The following is a 20790-nucleotide window of genomic DNA, read 5'->3' as shown; positions in this document are numbered from 1 at the left end:
ACATTTCCATATGAGTTGTCACATCAGCCTGTGAGTTCCTACAAAAGTTCTGGCTGAGATGTTTGATTGAGATGGTGTTGAATCTATTGACCAATTTGAGGAGAATGAACATTATAGCAATATTGAGTTCTTCCATGCACAACATGGCATACTTCTCCATTTATTTAGGCTTTCTTTAATGATTTTCTGCAACTTTTTAAAAAAATTTTTTAATGTTTATTTATTTTTGAGAGAGACAGAGACAGAATGGGAGTGGGTTAGGGGCAGAGAGAGAGGGAGACACGGAATCCGAAGCAGGCTCCAGGCTCCGCGCTGTCAGCATAGAGCCCGAACTCAAACTCACAAGCTGCGAGCTCATGACCTGAGCCGATGTTGGACACTCAACCAACTAAGCCACCCAGCCGCCCCTACTTTCTGCAACAATTAAAGTTTTCAAGATCTAGATCTTGCATTGCTTGAATTTTTATTGTTAAATATATTCCTAAGAATTCATGCTTTTTTAATGACATCATAAATTTTATTTTTAAATTTTGTTTCCCAGTTGTTTATTGATGTTATGTAAAAATAAAATTTATTTTGGATATTGAGTTTGTACCCTGTAAACTATTGATTTATTAGTTCTGGTAGTATTTTGGGTTTTTCTGTTTTTTGGTAAATTCTCTCATATTTTCCATGTAAACAATTATTTCATCTGCAAATTAAGATAGACTTATTTCTTCCTTTACGATCTCTATGTCATTTATTTCTTTTTCCTGTCTTGTTGCCCAACTAGAATATCCAGTGTAATGTCAAATAGAAGTGGTAAAATGAATTTCTTGCCTTGTTCTCTATTGTAAGGAAAATGTGCAATATTTCTTCATTAGATATGATGCCAACTATTGGTTTATTATAAATACGCTCTTTCAAAATTGAGGAAACCACTTTCTATTCCTAGTTTGCTAAGACTTTTTAAACATGAACTTGTGTTGGATATTGCCAAAATTCTTTTCTGCACTATATAATCATGTAATTTTTCTTCTTTATTTTGTCAATATTGCAATTTGCGTTCACAAACATATTTGAATGTTAATTCAAACTTGCATTCCTGGAAAAAACATCACTTGGTGATGTATTTTCTTTTATATACTGCTGGATTCGGCCATTAATATTTTATTATACATTTCTACCTGTATTCATAAAGAATATTGATTTATAATTTTTTTGTAATGTACTTATTAGTTCTTGGTATCATCAGTCATATGGTTTTTGAAAGAGTTTTGTGTAAGACTGGTATTTTTTTTATCTTTAAATTCTGATAAGATTCAACAGAAGAACCATCTGGACCTGGGGCTTTCTTTGTGGAATGTTCCCATTACAAATTAAATTCATTTAATAGGTATTTTTAGAGCTTCCATTTTTTGCTTGCTTTTGAAAGTTGTATTTTTCCAGGAGTTTGTTCTAAGTTCTTGAATGTATTTGCATAAAATTGTTCATAATATTCCCTTTTTGTGTTTTTAACATCTATCCTGTATGTTACAATATCTCCTCTTCCATTCTTAATATTATTAGTGCTTTATCCCTTTTCTCTTGATCAATCTTGTTAAGGATCAATCAGTTTCATCAATCATTTTAAGAACACACTTAGATTTCTTGATTTTCTCTATAGTTTGCTTCCTACTTTATTAATTTCTTCCTAATCTTTATTGTTACCTTTATTCTACTTATTTTGCTCTTCCTTTTCTAGCTTCTTAAGGTAGAAGCTTCCTGCATTTATTTAAAATCTTTTTTTTTCACTTTCTAAGATAAATATTTCAAGTTCTAAATTTCCTTGTGAGGAAATTTCACTACACCCTACAAAATTTGGTATGTTGTGTTTTCATTATCATTTGGTTTGAAATACTTTCCATTTCCCATAGTGATTCCTTCTTTGATTCACAGATTATTTAGAATTGTGGGAGACTTTCCAGACATCATTTTGTTTTGATCTCTAATTTAATTCCATTGTTGATAGAAAAGACATTCTATCTTTTAATCTTTTGAAAAGTTTATTGACTGACATTACTGAGACTTATCTTATGGCAGCACTGTAATCCTGGGTGCAGTTTTCAAGAAATATCTATATATCCTAAATAGGTCAGGTTGAATGATAATGCTGTTCACAGTATTGTAGTCATACTGAACCTCTGTCTACTAGTCCCATCAGTTACTAGATTTGTCTGTCCCTCCTTTGAGTTCTGTCAATTTCTGCTTCGAGTATTTTAAATCTTTGTTATGGTGCATATCTGTTTCAGGCTATTCTCTCTTCTTGATGCAGTGACCTTTAAATCATCATGAAATGACCCTCTTTATCCTTGGTAATACTTTTTGTCTTAAAAGTTGGCTTTATCTGATATTAATATAGGCTCTCCTATGTTCTAGTTGCATGCTATATCCTTTTATTGTCTCTTTTTTTTTTTTAATTTTTTAATGTTTATTTATTTTTGAGACAGAGAGAGACAGAGCATGAATGGGGGAGGGGCAGAGAAAGAGGGAGACACAGAATCGGAAGCAGGCTCCAGGCTCTGAGCCATCAGCCCAGAGCCTGACGCGGGGCTCGAACTCACGAACCGTGAGATCGTGACCTGAGCTGAAGTCGGACGCTCAACCGACTGAGCCACCCAGGCGCCCCCCTTCTATTGTCTCTCTTTACCTTTAAGGCATATAGATGGAATTTTTGTATTTTTAACCCTCTGTGATGATGTTCGCCTTTCCATTGGAATGTTCAGTCCATTTACATGTAATGTAATTATTGACTGTGTTTGGTATAAGTCTACTTGTAGTCTATCTCTTTGGGTCTTTAATTTTTGTTCCTCCTTCTATGACTTCTTCTGGATTAACTAAAGAGTTTTCTTTTTGTCTCAGTCTACCTTCTCTATTATAATATGTATTATTTACTTATAACAGTCTGCCTTTAATTAATAACACTGCCTTTAATTAATAACATATAATATAAGAACCTTATAATAATATAATTCCATGTATACTACATCCCATCTTTTGTGCTATTGTTGTCATATATTTTACTTTTATGTACTCTGCAAACTCTAAATAATTATAATTATTTTTGCTTTAAATGACCAACTGAACTATAAAAAGTTGAAGATAAGAAGGAAAATTGCCAATAATATTTACCTATACATTTTGCATTTTCAGTGTTCTTCTTTTCTTTGGATTTGAGTTCCCATGTAATTTTGCTTTGTTCAGCTTGGAGAACTTTCCTTAGCATTTCTTGGAATACAGGTCCCTGGTAACAGTTCTCTCAGCTATCCTTTACCTGAAAATATCTTCAATTCTTTTTTGATATATGTCTTTGCTGGATCTACAACTCCAGGTAGACAGCTTTACTTTGTCTTTCTCTTGGCAGCCCTTTAGAGAGATCTTTTGCACTGGCTTTTGACTCTGTGGTTTTTAATGAAAGTCAATCCTCATTCTTATCATTGCTTTCGTATGTGTTTTCCTCTCTGGCTACTTTTACAAATTATTCTTTATCTTTGGTTTTCAGATATCTTTGGTTTTACTCTGATATGCTCCCGTTTTTGTGATTGTTTGTTTTTTAATCCTCTCTGCTTGAATCTTGCTGCATTTTTGAATTAAAAAATTTTTTTTTATGTTTATTTTTGAGAGCGAGCGAGCAGAGGAGGGGCAGGAAGAGAGAGGGAGACACAGAATCTGAAGCAGGCTCCAGGCTCTGAGCTGTCAGCACAGAGCCCTGTGTGGGGCTTGAACTCACGAACTGTGAGATCATGACCTGAGCTAAAGTCTGACGCTTAACCTACTGAGCCACCCAGGTGCCCCTTGCTGAGCTTTTTGGATTTGCATGCTGTCATTTTTTTTTAAAAGAAAACATTTGGCTAATACTTTTTCTGTTCTGTTCTCTGTTCTCTTCTTCTAAGACTCCAATCACATATATACTAGAGTATGTGATCCTGCCCCACAGGTCATTGAGGCACTGTTCATTTTATCAATCTTTTTTATTTCTGTGCTTTAGTTCAAATTATTTCTATTGATTTGTCTGTTCACTGACTCTTCCCTCTGTTCTGTCCAATCTGTTGTTAATCTGTAATCTCATCCAATAAATTATTAATTTATTGATAATATTATCTTTTTTAGATTTATCCCATTTAGTTCTTTCTTTTTAAGAATTTCCAAAAGTCTTCTGAAATTTTAATGTATTATATCCCATCCACTCTTTAATAAATTCACTGTATGTTTTCAAAAGCTCTTTTCTTCTAATTTCAACACCTGGGTCATTTGGGGAGTCTTTTTCTATTTACTGGTTTTTCTCTTGATTATGCATTACATGTCCTTATTTCTTCACATGTCTGATAACATTCTATTGTATATTGGACAATGTGAATGATACTCATTCTAGATCCTGTTGTGTTCTTCTAAAGAGTGTTGAGGTTTTTTTCCAGCATTAAGTTAGATCACTAGCAGATAAACTTGGATTTGTGGAGGCTGTTTTATGCTTTGTCAGAAAGAATATTTTTGGTTTTGCCTTTAGTCTGTTTTAATTTTACCTTTAGTCCTTGGGTGAATCTCTTTTCCTGGGACATAGTCTTATACATAAGGTAGGGCCCTCCTAGGACTTCATTGGAAAGCCCCTTGACTTTGCCTTACCCTTCTAACTTGGCAGGATTCAAATTACAAATTCTGCTTCCTATGTAGTAGGCAACAGTTGAATTCTCTGCTCAGCTCTTTAATCCCTCCAGATTAAAAATCCCTTGAGTTCTTTGGGGTCTTGTCCATCCATGCATATTTCATACATGAGTCAAGGATTTGAATAATGTTCATACACATATTTTGAAGTTTCCTTCTCTGTGGTTCCCTCCTTGTTCTGGATTTTTCACTTTGATTTTCAGTCTTTCTGACAGTCCCAGACTCCATCTGCTGAACTCCTCATGACATTAAGATTGTGGTTTCCGTGTGATAACTTCCTCTTTAACCTAAGTGCAGGAAAAGGCTTTCCAACTGTCAGTTACAATTCAGAGACAATAAAAACAAATATTACTACATTTAACTACATAAAAGTTAAAAAAAATTTTTTTTTTGCATGGCAAAAATCACCACAAATGGTCAAAAGACAAGTGACAAACTGGGAGAAAAATTATGCAATGTGACAAAGGGCTAAGATCTTTAATACAGAAAGTAGTCTTAAAGACGGATGGACAAAAGACCAAAAGCTCTATGGATAAATGGGAAAATGATATGAATAGACAATACATGAAAAATATGTTAAAATGGCCCTCACACTGACAAAAACTGTTCACTCACTTACTTACACTTTTTAAAAAAATTATTTTAATGTTTTATTTATTTTTGAGACAGAGAGAGACAGAGCATGAGCAGGGGAGGGGCAGAGAGAGAGGGAGACACAGAATCCGAAGCAGGCTCCAGGCTCTGAGCTGTCAGCACAGAGCCCGACGCAGGGGTGGAACTCACGGGCTGGAACTCACGGAATTCATGACCTGACCTGAAGTCGGACGCTTAACCAACTGAGCCACCCAGGCGCCCCTCACTTACTTATACCTAAAGAAGTATAAGTTAGACCAAAACAGAGATACCATTTCTCACCTATCAAATTGGGGGTTGGGGGAAGCATGAGGACAGGTTCTGTTGATGAGACTGTGAAAAAATGAACATTATCTGGTGGTGAGGATGGGGGCTAGGGATGCAAAGTGGTACAACTGTTCCGAAGCAGAATTTGACAATATCTAACCAAACTACATATGCACTTACTTTGGGCCCAGTGGTCGAATTTCAAGACACCTTCCCTGGAGATACACATTAAGCAATACTAAAATTTATATGCATATGGCTATTTACTGCGGCATTATTTCTAGTTGAAAAGTACTGAGAGGAAGATTAAGTGCCCATGTATTAGAGAAGGGTTAAGTAGGTGACAGCACATCCACAGCATATTATTCTGATGCCATTTTAAAAAATGAGATGGATCTCTATGAAGTGATACAGAGTAATTCCCAAGACATACTACTGTTAAGTGGGGGTGTGGTGGGGGGAAGTCTAGAAGAATATCTATGGCACGCTATCCTTCATGTAACAGAGAAAGCAATATAAGAAAATACACATGTTCCTGTGTATTTGGGGGGAGAAGAATAAAGGAAAAACAAGCTAAAAACTAAATAAAAATAAAAAGAACACCTCTAGGAGTATGTAGAGGGGAAAAAGGAAGAAATAAAAGTGTGGATGAGTATACCTTTCTAAAAGCTTTAAGTCCTGGAAACTTAGTAGTGCTTTACGTAGCTAAACCATGAATGGAGTAAAATCAACCAGGAAGATCCCAAAGTAGGAACAAATAGGAACAATTGAACTTACATAACAAACAACATAATCTCACTAAAGGATATGGAGAAGGAAACGAAAGTAAATTGGGAAATACTATTTTGTTTCGATACTATACGCTAAAAGAAGAATACGATATTCTAGTTAGTAAATGCGCTTCTCACAGAGGTATGGGTTAGCAATTCTGAAACTACTTACTGTGCATACTAAGGAAGATCAAATAAGTAAACACATATTAGACAATGAAATCCAGGTTTCTCACTGTCTCAGAGAAAGAAGTTACGAATAGGAAAGAGGGAAGGCTAGAATGAACCTTGTGGTTTTGGATTGGAATCAGAGGTATCAGCATAAGCTTGTGGTCTATACACACATACAGGTCTTGTGAGAACATGTGAGTTAGTAAACATACATTTATTTCCTAGCTTAGAACAGCTAGAAGCAGTGACATCCCAGCAATCATCAGCACACCCAGAAACCAGGTGTTGGTTTTTAAATACCATTTTCCAATAAAAGGAAGCGGGGTTTCTTGGAAAATGATTATATGTCTGGCAGGGAAAATTCAAGATATGATACATTTTGTGGCAAGAGAAAATAAGGAAGTGCTTACTAAAAAAGAGAATAGTGACATATCGAAGGGATATAAGGAATAAGTAGAAGGAGCTCTCAATAGCCAAAACTGGAACAATTTGAGCAAGAAAATAAATAATGATGGTATCAGACTGCAGCCCAAACACAGAAATGATATTGCTGAGTCTACACTGATATAAATAATAACTAATTGAATAAATAAGTAGTTGCAGGAGAAGGGACAGTTCTTGGTTCTAATTAACTAATGTAATCGGGATGGGGGACACAGAAGTTCCCCACTAGGCATACACCATAGTATTCATCGTTTCCAGGAAGATTCATAGATGGACACGGGTAAAAGTTTGAGGAAAAACAGGATATCTACATAATCAAGCATCAGTCTAATCTCTGCTCTTGGTGACTGTGTTACCTTGAAGAAAACACTAGCCTTCTTCATCCTCAGGTTGCCTATCTGTAAATGAGCGAGTTTGACTAGTTCACCCTGAGGGACCCTTCTAGTTCTCACACTCCAAAGGAAATGACCACACCTCCCAGGGAGTAATCAGGAATACAATTTCCTTTTCCTTTCCTTTCTCTTCACTTCCCCTTCCTTCTTTCTTTTCCATTCGCTCCCCATAGTAGGTTTCCCTAGGAAGAGAATTTAGGGTGCTCTCTATGAGAGAAAGGTGGAGTAAGTCAGAAGTGAGGGAAAAAGAGAAAATGCAACTGGGTTGCTACAGGGCGGAGAAGAAAGTAAGAGAGAGGAACACATCACAGAACAGAAACATTTCCTATGACCAGCAGCAACAAGGGGAAAGTGCCAAGCTAATGCTTGGGAGCACCATCCACCGGGGAAGCAGGTGCAGTCAGCCTCAGATCTTCTTGCCCATCCACTCTGGGGTCTCACAAGACCAACATCTACCCTTTCCTCAGCCACCAAGTACGGCTTGCTGTGAGAAGTGGCAGTCAGTTACCCTCTCCCTTTCTCTGGAGTTGCAGGACTTTAAGCCTTATCTCTCACTGAGAAATGGGCACATGCTCCCCATTGAAGGAATTTCAAGCACCGGTCAGCAGAGAAGGAGCCACACTTCTGCACAGGTGGCCTTTGCATAGGCAGCACCCATGCTGCGAAGATACAAAGGCCCCTCCATCAGACTGTCCTGGTCTTCTGATCATTTCCTCCATTCAACTTGAGTAAGAAGATGCATCAATATCAATGCAAAGTATGAACTCAGGAAATTTGGTTTCTAATCCTGTTTCCTAGCTTTGATGATCTGTCTCTGGAACAAAGCTCTTGGCATTTCTGTGCTATGAGATTTTTAGTAAAACATCTGCTATTCAGGCCACTGTATTGGCTTTTAAAAATGTAACAAACACAAGCCAGCTGCTGTCACTCTCTTGTTCCCTCTCCCGACCCTCAAACTCTCAGAGAAGCACAAACAAACCGGCACCAGAGTTTTTCCTCTCTTTGGGCTTGTCGACAATAGCAGTTCCAAGATCCTCTCCGGATCTACCAGCTACCTGGTGACCAAAGCTCCCGAGGACCTATGACCGATGGACATCATTACAGCCCTACCTGCAGCACCAGCCATGTGTGTGCCATCCAGTACCTAACACAGTACCTAACACATTTTGCACAGACAAGAACTCAGATAAGATTCCAAACCCCAACCTGGTGACCTGAGCGAAGATGCTGTCAGTCTAAAATTATAACAAACAAAATAGCTGGCATCATCTGTTAGAAAGACAGTCTTTACAGAAGTACTCTGGCTTTATTATGTTTTCAAGATCTAAATTAAGAGTTTTAAAGGCGCACACACACACACACACACACACACGCAGTCAGGTGGCGCGCTGACCACAACAGTAAAAAACCATATACAGAAAGCTCTAGAAAGTCACATCTCTGATAACCTTATTTCCAGCCTCCTCACCAATTCTTCTCCATCCAAATCTCAAACTCTGAATAAGGAAAAATAACTTAGGGTAGTTGTTTCCAAGTTAGTTTACTGCCCCTGGATTTTGAGAATGATTCATAATGTTCATCGGCAGACTGCTTCCCTTTTCACTTTAACTCAGACTTGCAGTGTGGTGGAGGGCACCATGAATCAGATTTGTAAAATCACTCTTTTCCAGGTCATTCTTACACACCCTACCAGTGTGGTAGAAGAAGGTTACAGGTGCTAAGAGATGGAACATGAATCAGCTCCCAGTGAACTAGAACTATCACCCGATCTGGATTCACATCCCTCTACCCACCCAATGTTTGTTATGTATATTTGGAAGTAAATAGTCATTTGTTAAACATATTGTTTACGGAGGGCCTATATTTTTCCCCATAGCTTTTTCTCCATACAATGACATAAGTCCTTAACAGAATATTCTCAAAGCGACAAGCCATTGTTTACGAGTTTACTTTTTCTTCCCACTAACGGGAAAATGATGTAGCAGTCTTGATGAGCGAGATTTGCAGCATGACTTTGGAAAATTGGAGAAGGGGGGCTTCTAAGGGAAGCTATGGGGCTGTGCTCCCTTTATGGCCACCAGCACACTGAAGGACACTTCCTGGCCCTATTTTCAGTTTAATTCTGGGTAGGAGGCAGATAGGCTATCTAATGTGAGAAGAGGTTGGCTAAGTAACTCTAAAATAAAAAGAGCATTACAAAAAATGAAGAAGAAAAGCCGATTTCTGAAGCCCATTCATATTTTCACCCCTTTAAAAGATTCTGAACCAAATCACAGGCTTGTTTTTACACGATCTTGGCATTCTAGATGAAATCACCCACCTTCGGACATTGCACAAAGACTACTGTCCCAGCTCCATGTGAGTTAGATGTTCAAATTACTGAACAGATTGTTTTATTTCAAGATATACCAAATTAATGTAGGTAGACATAAGCCAACATACAGCTAGCTGAATAAACAGCTGAGTCAAAAATACAAACTAAGATATAGAAGTCAATATTCTTTCCTCTAAGCTTGTAGGCTTTGGCATAATTTAGCACTTAAGTTATTTCATTTTCGTGGGTTACAACTAGCAGACTTATCCCAAGGCAGAAGCATATCTTAATAATTTGTGGTCTTCCCATGCTTAAGCCCTAGAAAATTGTTCTGCTCAATGAATATTTAAATTGACCATGAAAATAGTTACATTAATGATAGCAGCTAAGGTAATTAACATGAGGGCAAGGTTTATTATTTTTAAAAAGTTCTTCTTCTTCTCCTTCTTCTCTTCCTTCTCCTTCTCCTTCTCCTTCTCCTTCTTCTTCTTCTTCTTCCATGTTCTACCTTATTCCATCCTTGCAGCAAGTTTGTATTATGTCCACTCTTATCCCAAATGTATAGATATAGAAGCAGAGGCTCAGAAGCAGTAAAATATATTTGTCTGATTTGAAAACCCTTGTATTTCCTTGCCACGCCATGTGCCTAATTTTCTTTTATGTTCAGAAAACACGTGTGGGTGCAAATTTTCTTTCCTCAAAATTAGAAAATCAATACTCATGAACAATTTGCTCTCTTGCAGAGAACAATTATAAGTAAAAAATGGCTCTGAAAATTTAGTAAAGTACCAGGGAGCATCTAAATACCATGCCGAAAACAGAATAAAAAGTAGGTATTTTGCAGGGGACCTATGTTTCTAGTGTCAGTAAAATAAAAATACAAAGAGAAGATGACAGGCTCCCAAATCCTGACGATAAAAAAGTTAGAAAGCTGGAGAAATAAAGTGTTAGGAAAATGAATGTGGAGAAATGCATGGCTGGGGAAGTACAATCTGGTTCGACATTTGTGGAGAACAATGTGGCAGTATGTAAAGCCTAAAAACTGCACACTGTTAAGAATGTTCCTAGTGGCACCGTCTGTAATATAAACTGAAACCCAAGAAGCATTAGAATATCGTACAATCATGCTCTTATTGACAAAGAAAGAATGCCGTCTCATTTTATTAAGTGGAAATATTGATTAAAACATTACAAACTCCTTTTGTATTTTGCTTCAAAAAATGTGTGCATCAGTGCCGAAGCTCTTAAACAATTTTTGCTTGCAGATCCCATATTAGTTATCTATTGCTGTACAACCGATTATCTCCAAATTTAGCATCTTAAAACAAAGAAACTTTTGTTATCTGACATGGCTTCTGAGGCTTAGGAATCTGGGCATGTCTTGAGTGGGTGCTTCTGGCTCAGGCCTTCAGGAGGCTCCAGTCAAGTTGTTGACTGCCCTGGTCCCTGTCGTCTCTGAATATCTGAATATGGCTGGAAGAGGCACCTCCATGCTCATTCACATAGCTTTTGTCAAGACGGTTCAGTTCTTTGCCAAAGTTCTTGCTCATGACGTGGTTTCCCTCAGAGCGAGGGAGAGACAGAGAGAAAGAAACTGAGACAGAAGCCATGGTGTCTTTTTAACACGATCTCAGAAGGGACATCCCATTACTTCTACTGTATTCTATTGGTTGCACAGACCAGCTCTGGCACAATGTATAAGGATGTGAGTAGCAGGAGGGAGGGATCCTTGAAGGCCATCTTGGATTCTATCACAGCCCATCCTCATCCCTTCCCAAGGGCCACAAAAATCTCATCCCATTACAGCAGTGATTCAAATCCCAGAATCCCATCATCTAAGTCTAGCCTGGGTACAGATTAGGTTTCCAAGATGTCACTCCTTAAGTACAGTTCCTTTTGATTTGAAGGCTTTTTTTTTAATATAAAATTTATTGTCAAATTGGTTTTCATACAGCATCTAGTGCTCATCCCAACAGGTGCCTTCCTCAATACCCGTCACCCACCCCCCCTCCCATCCACCCCCCATCAACCCCCAGATTGTTCTCAGTTTTTAAGAGTCTCTTAAAAACTGATTTGAAGGCTTTAAAGAGACAAGTTATCTGTATCTGGCTGTACATGGCCAATATACAATAGTGGGAGAGGACTGGATAACCACTATACATATTCATGCTCAAAAGGGAAGAAAATGAGAGGAATAAAGGGGTCAGTGATCCATAGAAATTCTGAAATCCAGCTGATCAAATGTCAGAAGTTTTTTTTTTTTTTTTAATTAAGATTCAGTCCTACCCATGTCCAGCTGTTTTTATTCTCCACAGCCCTTGGTTTTCTTCCTCTGAGGCATTCTTTCCATTATCATGAAAGGTCCGCATCTTTGTGACTGAGTAGTTTTCTCAGCCTGCTCTCAGCTTGTAGAAGTTTCATGGCTCAAAGGCTCTATTCATTTTGTGCTATCTCTGTACCTTTCAGCACAAACTGAAAAATGTGACTGATATAATTCTCTTAGAAGCTTTATACATCTTCTGTGAATCTTTTTTGGGGTTCAGTCCATTAGACAAAAAAATCCATATCCACAAATCTCTTTGAGATAGGCCTTCAGGGTGTGGAGAAGGCTACTAAAGAAGGATGCCTTTAAAAGCACCCTAGAAGCCTACAGTTGGACTGAAAAGATCCGTGAGGCATACCCCTAATCTCTTCAGAGGGCCTTTTGCCCTACTGAAGACCCATCTTTGATCTTTCTCAGTTCTTAAAAGGATTTCACTTACATCTTGGGCTTTATCTTTAGACCGTGCATTCCTGAGAGTGCTCTGGATTATATCTTTGCTCTGAAGCCATCTTCTATGTTTCTTTTGGGTAGGATTAGGTCTTCCAAAAATATATATTGAAGCACTAATCCCCAGTATCTGTGAATGACACCTTATTTGGAAATAGGGTCTTTGCAAGTTAAGATGAGGTCATCCTTGGAGTAGGGTCGGCCTTAGTCCATATGACTCAGTGTCCCCATAAGAAGAAAAGAAGATATAGACACACAGACTGAAGAATGCCACACGGTGACAGAAGCAGAGATTGGAGTGATGCGGAGACAAGCCAAGGAATACCAGTTGCCAGGAACCACCCCTGTGGTACTTTGTCATGGCAGCCACAAGAAATTACAAGATGGTGAGCCTGGGAATCTTCAAAACCACGGCAAGTCTTAGTTCCTTCCTGTTAAACACTGTTTCCTTCAGCTTCTCTCTGTCTTTTGGCGTTGTACTCTAAGCAGCCAGAAGAAAGCAGACCCTGTGGACACTTTCAGGCGCTGAGGTATGTTTTCCACTTTCTGTATCACTACAGACACAACAGTGTTGCTTAAGTTCTGCCGCTCCATAGCAAGAATCCCCTTTCCTCCAGTTTCCAATAATATTTACTCACTTTCCTGTAAGTCCTCACCCACAGCTTTATCAAAGCCCAGACAGCTTCTATGAACGATTTCTTCAAGGCATTTTAGGCTTCTATTGAGCTCCTCTTCTCTAAGACTCCTCTCTAAGCTCACTCCTGGTTCCAAGACCACACCCACATTTTGAGTTTGGGTTACATCATCACCTAGCTTGAGGTGCCCAAATCTGTGTGAGGTATCTATTACTCTGTAACACATTGCCCCCAGATTTAACAGATTAAAACAAACGCTCATTATTCAGAGTTTCTGGAAGTCAGGAATGCAGAAGCTGCCGTTCTGGCTTCATGTATCTCCAGGTTAAAACTTAAGTCAGTTAAAACTCAAGACAAGGTTTCCCACAGAGTGGGTAATCCAAGAAAGAGAGAAAGAATGAGCAACAGAGTGACCAACATGGAAGTCACCATGTTTGTTTGTTTTTTTAATAATCTCATCTCAGAGGGGACATGTTATCACTTCTGCTGTATGTCACACAGACCAATTCTGGTACAATATGGGAAAGGACTACGCAAGGGTGTAAATACCAAGAGGGAAAGATTCTTGGGGGTACGTTGGAAGCTGGCTACCACAGATATATCTTATTTGGCACATAAAAGTTCACAGTTATAGCATCATCAATTTGGCTGTGTACTGTTTCACACTTTTGCATTTTTTGTAAGAGCAACATCACTAACGGTTATGAGGTGAATTATGTTTCCTCCAAAATCCATACTTGAAAGTCTCAATCTGCAGCACCTCAGAATGTGATGCTATTTGGAGATAAAGTCTTTAAAGAGGTGATTAAGTTAAAATGAGGCCGTTAGGATGGGGCCCCAGTCTAGTCTGACTGATACGCTTAGAAGAGGAACAGACACCAGGAAGGGCATGCACGGAGGGAGAATCGTGTGAAAAGACATCAAGAGGGCAGCCATTTGGAAGCCATGGAGAAGACCTCAGAGGAAACCAACGCTGCTGACACCTTGGCCTTAAACTTCTAGCCTCCACAACTGTGAGAAAATAAATTCCTATTGTTTAGCCAACCAATCTGTGGTGTTTTGTTATGACAGCCCAAGTAGACTAAAACACCAACCTTCTGAAAGACATCTGAAAATATCTTGCTGTTGCCCAATCTGTATTTTTTTTAAAAATCATTTTTGTTTTGATGTATATAAGTATACATCAACATATATAATTAGATTTATTTCTATATAAAATGTATATAATTAGATTTATTTCTAAACTAAGCATCTATGCTTTCATTAGGAGAACTAAAACTCATTCATTTTATAGGCCATTTTAAATCTAATGCTCTAATCTAGAGGCGGACGCTGGAGGGATTTAAGTCTCTTTATAATGGAAATGTATGAGAAGATGCCTCTCCCATGATTTTTTTGTGGATTGAATTTAGGGATCATATTATAATGGAAAAGGTGTTTTCAAGGAATTACCAGATCAGTGCAGTTGAAGACCAGATTGTTAATCTTTTGGGGCCAGAGACAGAGGACTTGCACTTAGCCAAATCAGACAAGAGTCAAGGGGATGTCACAATGATCAGGAAGCAGATTTCAAGAAGCAATCCCGGAGAAATTCTCAAACCAAGAAGCCCTCTTAAAACAGCCCTCTCGCCATGATGCAGGCAGAGCAAAAAAAAAAAAAAAAAAAAAAAAAAGCAGCGCTGGGGAATCTTTAAGGACCCTAAGAACATGCTTTCTAATTTGTTCCTTGCTCTGCCTCTGATTACACAAGCTTCTGGTCGTTTATTTATCTTTGCTGTGTCTTCTGTAGCGATTTGGATAACAGGCATCCTGTGTTTGGTACTCATATTAACTTACAATGTAATGAGACGTATCTTAACCTAGGTTCCTTTAATGATCAAAGTCAGAACAAAACAGTGTCTTTTGCCTACCCTGCAATTAAAGTAAGAGATTGAGCATGTTTTTACTCTAGCTTCTATCTCACCTTAAAATATATTATAAACCCAATCTATTGTAGAACCAGTGAGTCAAATTTTTTTAATTCATGTTTTTCCCCAAAACACATTTTTAGATTCTGAACTTTGCAACTATTTTTTTTTAATTTTTTTAAATGTTTCTTGTATTTTTGAGAGAGACAGAGTACAAGAAGAGGGAGGGGCAGAGAGTGAGGGGTACAGAGGATCTGAAGCGGGCTCTGTGCTGTCAGTACAGAGCCCATCGTGGGGCTTTAACTTGGGAACGGCGAGATCATGACCTGAGCCGAAGTCAGGCACTTAACCGACTGAACCACCCAGGCACCCCTGAACTTTGTAACTAGTTTTAAAAAAACACCTACTTATTGGTTGGATTTAGGGGGACCACAAATCCTTTTATATCTTGGCCTCCTTATGTTGGAGCTATTAATTTTGATTTTTTAAAATGTCCTATAGAGCATGTCTTTGAATAATTTTAAGAAAGGCCAAATGAGTAAAATTGTTCCCTTTTAAAAAAATTTTAATGCTTGTTTTTGAGAGAGAGAGAGAGAGAGAGAGAGAGAGCACGAGCATGAGCAGGAGAGGGGCAGAGAGAGAGGGAGACACAAAACTCAAAGTGGGCTCCAGACTCTGTGCTGTCAGCACAGAGCGCGAACTCACGAACTATGAGATCATGACCTGAGCTGAAGTCGGACGCTCAGCTGACTGAGCCACTCAGGCACTCCCAATGGTTATTTTTTAAATATATCTGATGTACATTTTCCCCCCAGAGAACAATGTGTCCATTTAACACAGAGACCATGATTTTTCAATTCCAATAAGGGCTAAAAATTATTCCAGTCATCAACTTCGATGGCAGCCAAATGATGGCTTGCGGGCGGAATTCGAAAAGTCAACACAAAAGGGTTCAACAGCAGCATCAGGGCCTCAGAGCAAGTGGGGCTTTCAGGGCAGACAAATGCCCTGTAGGAACTCCAGCCACTTCCAGAAGCTTCTGATTATCCTGACTTATCCTCTACTACATTTAGCAGATAGTTCACCAGCAAGAATATGCCTTAAACACATGTCAAAAGGAAAAAAAGAAACACACACACACACACACACACACACACACACACACACACAACGTATCTTTACCTTGTAATGAATTCTGGCCACCAAACTCCGGCGAAGAGCCCTTTCGCGAAAATTCACTGCTTTCAACAGAAAGGCGAGATTACCGACTGTGTCCACATCAAATGCCAAGAAACTGATGGAAAAACACAGTGACCATTATTATTATTTTGTCCTCACCAAAGAATTCAATTTGAGAAAAACAGACAGGGTTTGTTCTGTCAAAAATAAATTTTTTTTTCCAATAGAAAAGTAGTGTAAGTACAGTTGAGCCCCCTTCACCTCTCTCACTCGCCGTATTCATGCTTCTTTCAATATTCTGATGGGTACCTGGCTCTAGTTTATCCTATGTGGTTGTCCTTATGGTGTAAAGATAATTTGGCTTCCTGCTTCTTTTCACTTACTATTGTATTAGAGATAGTTAGTCAATATTTTATATAGTCTTTCTTCATTAAGAACTATATAATTTGCATCCATTGGGTTTATGATAATTTTCTCAACCATTGTTGGGCATTTGTTCTAATGATTACAAGTGAATATTGCTCATCAAATACATCTGTCACAAAGTATTTGTCAAAGGCTAACATTTCTTAAATACATAATGTATCAGGACCTGTGCTAATTACCGCTGTGAATTATTCAACAATCTCAAAATTTCTACGATGCAGATACTATAATTATTCAATGTATAGTTTGGGAAACTGAGGCTCAGCAAGTTTCAGCAACCTGCTCAAGGACACATGGGCAGAACACGCTCAGGCTCGCGTTTTGTCTTAGGGAACACTTGTATTTGAGGAAAGAGGAGGCCAAGAGGTCAGTGAGCGGGCTGTGGGCAAGTGCAGGGTAGAGTGTCCTGCAGAGATAATGACTCTCTTCAGCAGGTAGTCATTTCTATCTTCCCTATCTGGCAATGAGGAAACTGAGGCACAGGGGAGGTAAGAGACTTTGGCACAAAGAGACTCAAAACACCTGTCTCCCTTAAAGCCCTGCAGGCTTTTCATGTGGCTCTGCCTTTTGTGCTAATTTTGCACCCTCCCATCCTCTGCCCCATGAAACGTCTGTCTTTGGAACTTGGATAGACAGTGAAGGGCTTAATTCACACTTACAGCTTCCCATAACTTAGCCACACCGTTGTGCCCCCCTTGCCCCATATTCTTGGAAAATAAGTTGTCATAAGACCCAAATAATTTAGAGTTTCACTAATTAAAATTAAACCCACAAGTAGCTGTTGTTGCTTAATCAGAAGCCATAAGAGAAACATTAAGAAGCAATTGATACAGTGCTTTTGAGAATGCCAAGCACTGAATTAATAATTTCCCTCCGTGTAGACAGGAAAGATGGGAGGTCATTTTCATGCCAATTATCAGGAAATTTAACTTGTATCAATACTTATTCTGAATCTGGTCATTAGAAAGTTGAGCTTCTGTCCTAGTTTACTTAACAAAAAGTGAAAGAACTCTCACATTGTATTGAAAAGTATGTTTCAGTCATTCTAGAGACTTACTATGAAGCCTAGAGACTGTGAATTTTGTTATTAGAACCTATCTTTTTTGTAATGTTTACTGTGGAATACGATCCACTTGAGGTTGTGAACTACATGTGCTACAGGATGTGGATCTCACCCACCTGCCCTATCATGAGTCACATGCCAAGCACAACCACATCACATAGCTTTAGAAACTCACCCAGCATAAAAAACTGTGAAGACTCTTAAAATTAGGGATATTGCTAAAGGCAACCTCCTTGTATTTTATAAGAAGGTCAAAATGACTCTAAATTTAAGTTAAATTCGAATGCACATCATTAGTCATCAAGGAAATGCAAATGAATACCACAGCGAGGTAGCATTATATGTCCACCAGAATGACTATAATTAAAATACTGACATCATCAAATGTTGACAAGGATATGGAGCAACCGGAACTCTCATACTTGTTGATGAGGTGTAGAATGGCAAACCACTTTGGAAAAAGTTCTCGTAGTTTCTGATAAAACTAAAGAAACACATACCCTATGACCCAGCAATTCCACTCCTACTATTTACCTAAGAGAAATAAAAACATATCTTCACAAAAAGGCTTGCATATGAATATTCACAGCAGAGCTACTCAGAAGAATGAAAAATTCAAAACATCCCATGTGTCTCTCCATCAATAAGAAAATGGAAAGCAAATCCTAGTATATCCGTAAAATAGAATACTACTCAGCAATAAAAAGGAACAAGCTAGAACACATGACAACATGAATGAATCTCAGAAAGCATTATGTCATGTTAGTAAGCCAGCCACAAAAAATACATACTGTATGGTTCCACTTATACGAAATTCTAAAACAGGATAAGCTAATCTGTGGTAGAAAAATATCAGATTAGTGGCTGCATCTGGAGAGGTGGTCACAGGAAATGACTGAAAAGGGACATAAGAGAAGTTTCTGGAGTGGTGCTAGTGACCTATTACTTAACAAGAGTTATACAGGTATATATCTACATTTGTCAAAATTCAGTTAATGCACAGTTAAGATTTGTGCATTTCATTGTATGTAAGTTCTACAAAGGAAGAAAAAAAGTGTAACCAAATTTTGAACTCTAGTGAATAATGTTCATGCTGAATCATTTAGAAGTATGCTGATGTCAGCTGTTTAGTTTGACATGCATCAGGGAAAAAAAGATGAATTGATAAGTGCACTGAGGAATTGATACATGGATATACATGTGATATAACAAGCACAGTAACATGTTAATAGTAGAATCTATATGGTGGGTTTATAAATGTTCACTACACGTCTTTCAATTTGGTCAATACTTGAAAATGTTCATAATACAACATGGTAAAACTTTTCAGCATAGTGCAAAACTTCAACTTCCTCAGCTCCCACACCTCCTAAGTATCCATGGGGGTGATGAGGGCAGCCAGAGCTCCGCTGGCAGCCCCAGGGAGAGAGGGAGAGGCAGTCCCAGGGGGAGGGGAGAGGCAGCATTCATCAGGACAAGGGGACAGAACTGAGCTGTTGCAGAACCAGCTATAGCCACTCTCAGAGCCACGCCCTGCCTCCCTCACCTAGTCTCTGGAGACTAATTCCTCCCACAGTCCAGATGAATGGGTAGCTTCTGAGTGTTCACACAAATGACTGCCTACTTGGAGGCATTTCAGGGCACCAGGAAGTCCTCAGCCCATTCTTCTTCACGCCCCCGCCTGCTCGTGGGTACGTCTCTCATGAGTTGTCAATATGACCGCCATCTGATTGTAGGTTCCATGAAGGCTGAGAACCCACAGTCACTGCTGCATCACCGACGCTGACAGAAGTGCCCAGGGCACTGAAAACATGTTGGATGATAAAGGCTTTTCTCAAGATACATAAAAACCAGAGCAAGGTTTGGGGATGTAAGTAGATAAACAGACAGACTGAATCAGTAAAACCTGGAGGTATGCGACAGATGTATACTGTTTTAGAGGTTAATAAGCGAGACAAAAATAAATGGACTGGAACTTTCCAAATATTTACAAGTGGAATACTGTCTTTGGCACATCTCAAGTCTATCCCGGAAAATTTGCTAGGAATATAAATTTGCATATGGGTGAGGGTCTGCTGTGCCTTCAAAATGATGGAAACGAGCCCTGCTCTGCTATGTGGAAAAGAAATGAAAGGGCAGATGATGTGCTGCCAGTTTGGGAACAAGTTTCCTGAACGAATGGAGCTGATTCTGATGGGAGTTGTACTGTTCTTTCAACTCCTTATATGTTCGATAATTTTCAAACTGAAGAATTGGAGGGGGGGGGGGGAAGCTAACAGTACTATACATTGCCCACTCAGGGCTAGAAATATTAAAAAGACGCAGTGGCTTTACAGAATGTACAAGGACAAATTGAGACATTACAACTAATAACGAGTTAAGTGAAACAGTCCTAGAATATGGGACCTGATGTTTTCAAGCTTTAAGATAGATTAGAGTTTGAAAAAACAGGAACCTGACCAGTATGAAGGAAGAAAGGAAGGAAGGAAGGAAGAGAGGGAGAAAGAAAGGAAGAGAGAAAGGGAGAGAGAAAAAAGAAAAAAAAGGACAGATTACATATTTCTTAATTTCACTTTATGCTAATAGACATGAAAAGTGCCACACACTATCATTTATTGTGTTTCCCATGTTTTATTTATTTTTATTATTTTTATTTTTTTGAGAGAGAGACAGAGACAGAGACAGAGTGTGAGCAGGAGAGGGGCAGACAGGGAAGGAGACACGGAATCTGAAGCAGGCTCCAGGCTCCAAGCTGTCAGCACAGAGCCCGACGCAGGGCTCGAACTCATGAACTGTGAGATCATGACCTGAGCTGAAGTTGGACACTTAATCAACTGAGCCACCCAGGCACCCGTTTCCCATGTTTTAAATCAGGATGATAAAATGACATTTTCTTTTTTTTTTAAGTTTATTTATTTTGAGAGAAAGAGAGAGAGAACACGTGTGAGTGAGTGCAGGGCAGGGGTTGGGGGGGCACAGAGAGAGGGAGATAATGTCCCAAGCAGGATCTGTGCTATCAGTACAGAGCCCAATATGTGGCTCAATCCCATGAATCATGAGATCATGACATACCCGAAATCAAGAGTTCGATGCCTAACCTACTGAGCCACCCAGACACCCCTAAATGACATTTTAAAATAAA

At 38.8% G+C, this 20790-nt stretch overlaps 1 protein-coding gene across 1 annotated transcript in view; it reads right to left on the bottom strand.

Moving 5' to 3' along the window:
- The window catches only part of ACOXL (acyl-CoA oxidase like), a 338638-nt gene that overhangs the window by 94257 nt on the left and 223591 nt on the right, over positions 1 to 20790 (bottom strand). The window contains 1 exon segment of the mRNA XM_078444739.2: positions 16163 to 16274. Within this exon segment, the coding sequence (XP_078300865.2) occupies positions 16163 to 16274 (112 nt within the window).

This window comes from Panthera onca, chromosome A3 (assembly GCF_046562875.1).
Source record: "Panthera onca isolate mPanOnc1 chromosome A3, mPanOnc1 haplotype 2, whole genome shotgun sequence".
Taxonomy (NCBI): domain Eukaryota; kingdom Metazoa; phylum Chordata; class Mammalia; order Carnivora; family Felidae; genus Panthera; species Panthera onca.
This window is presented reverse-complemented; position numbering and strand designations above follow the sequence as displayed.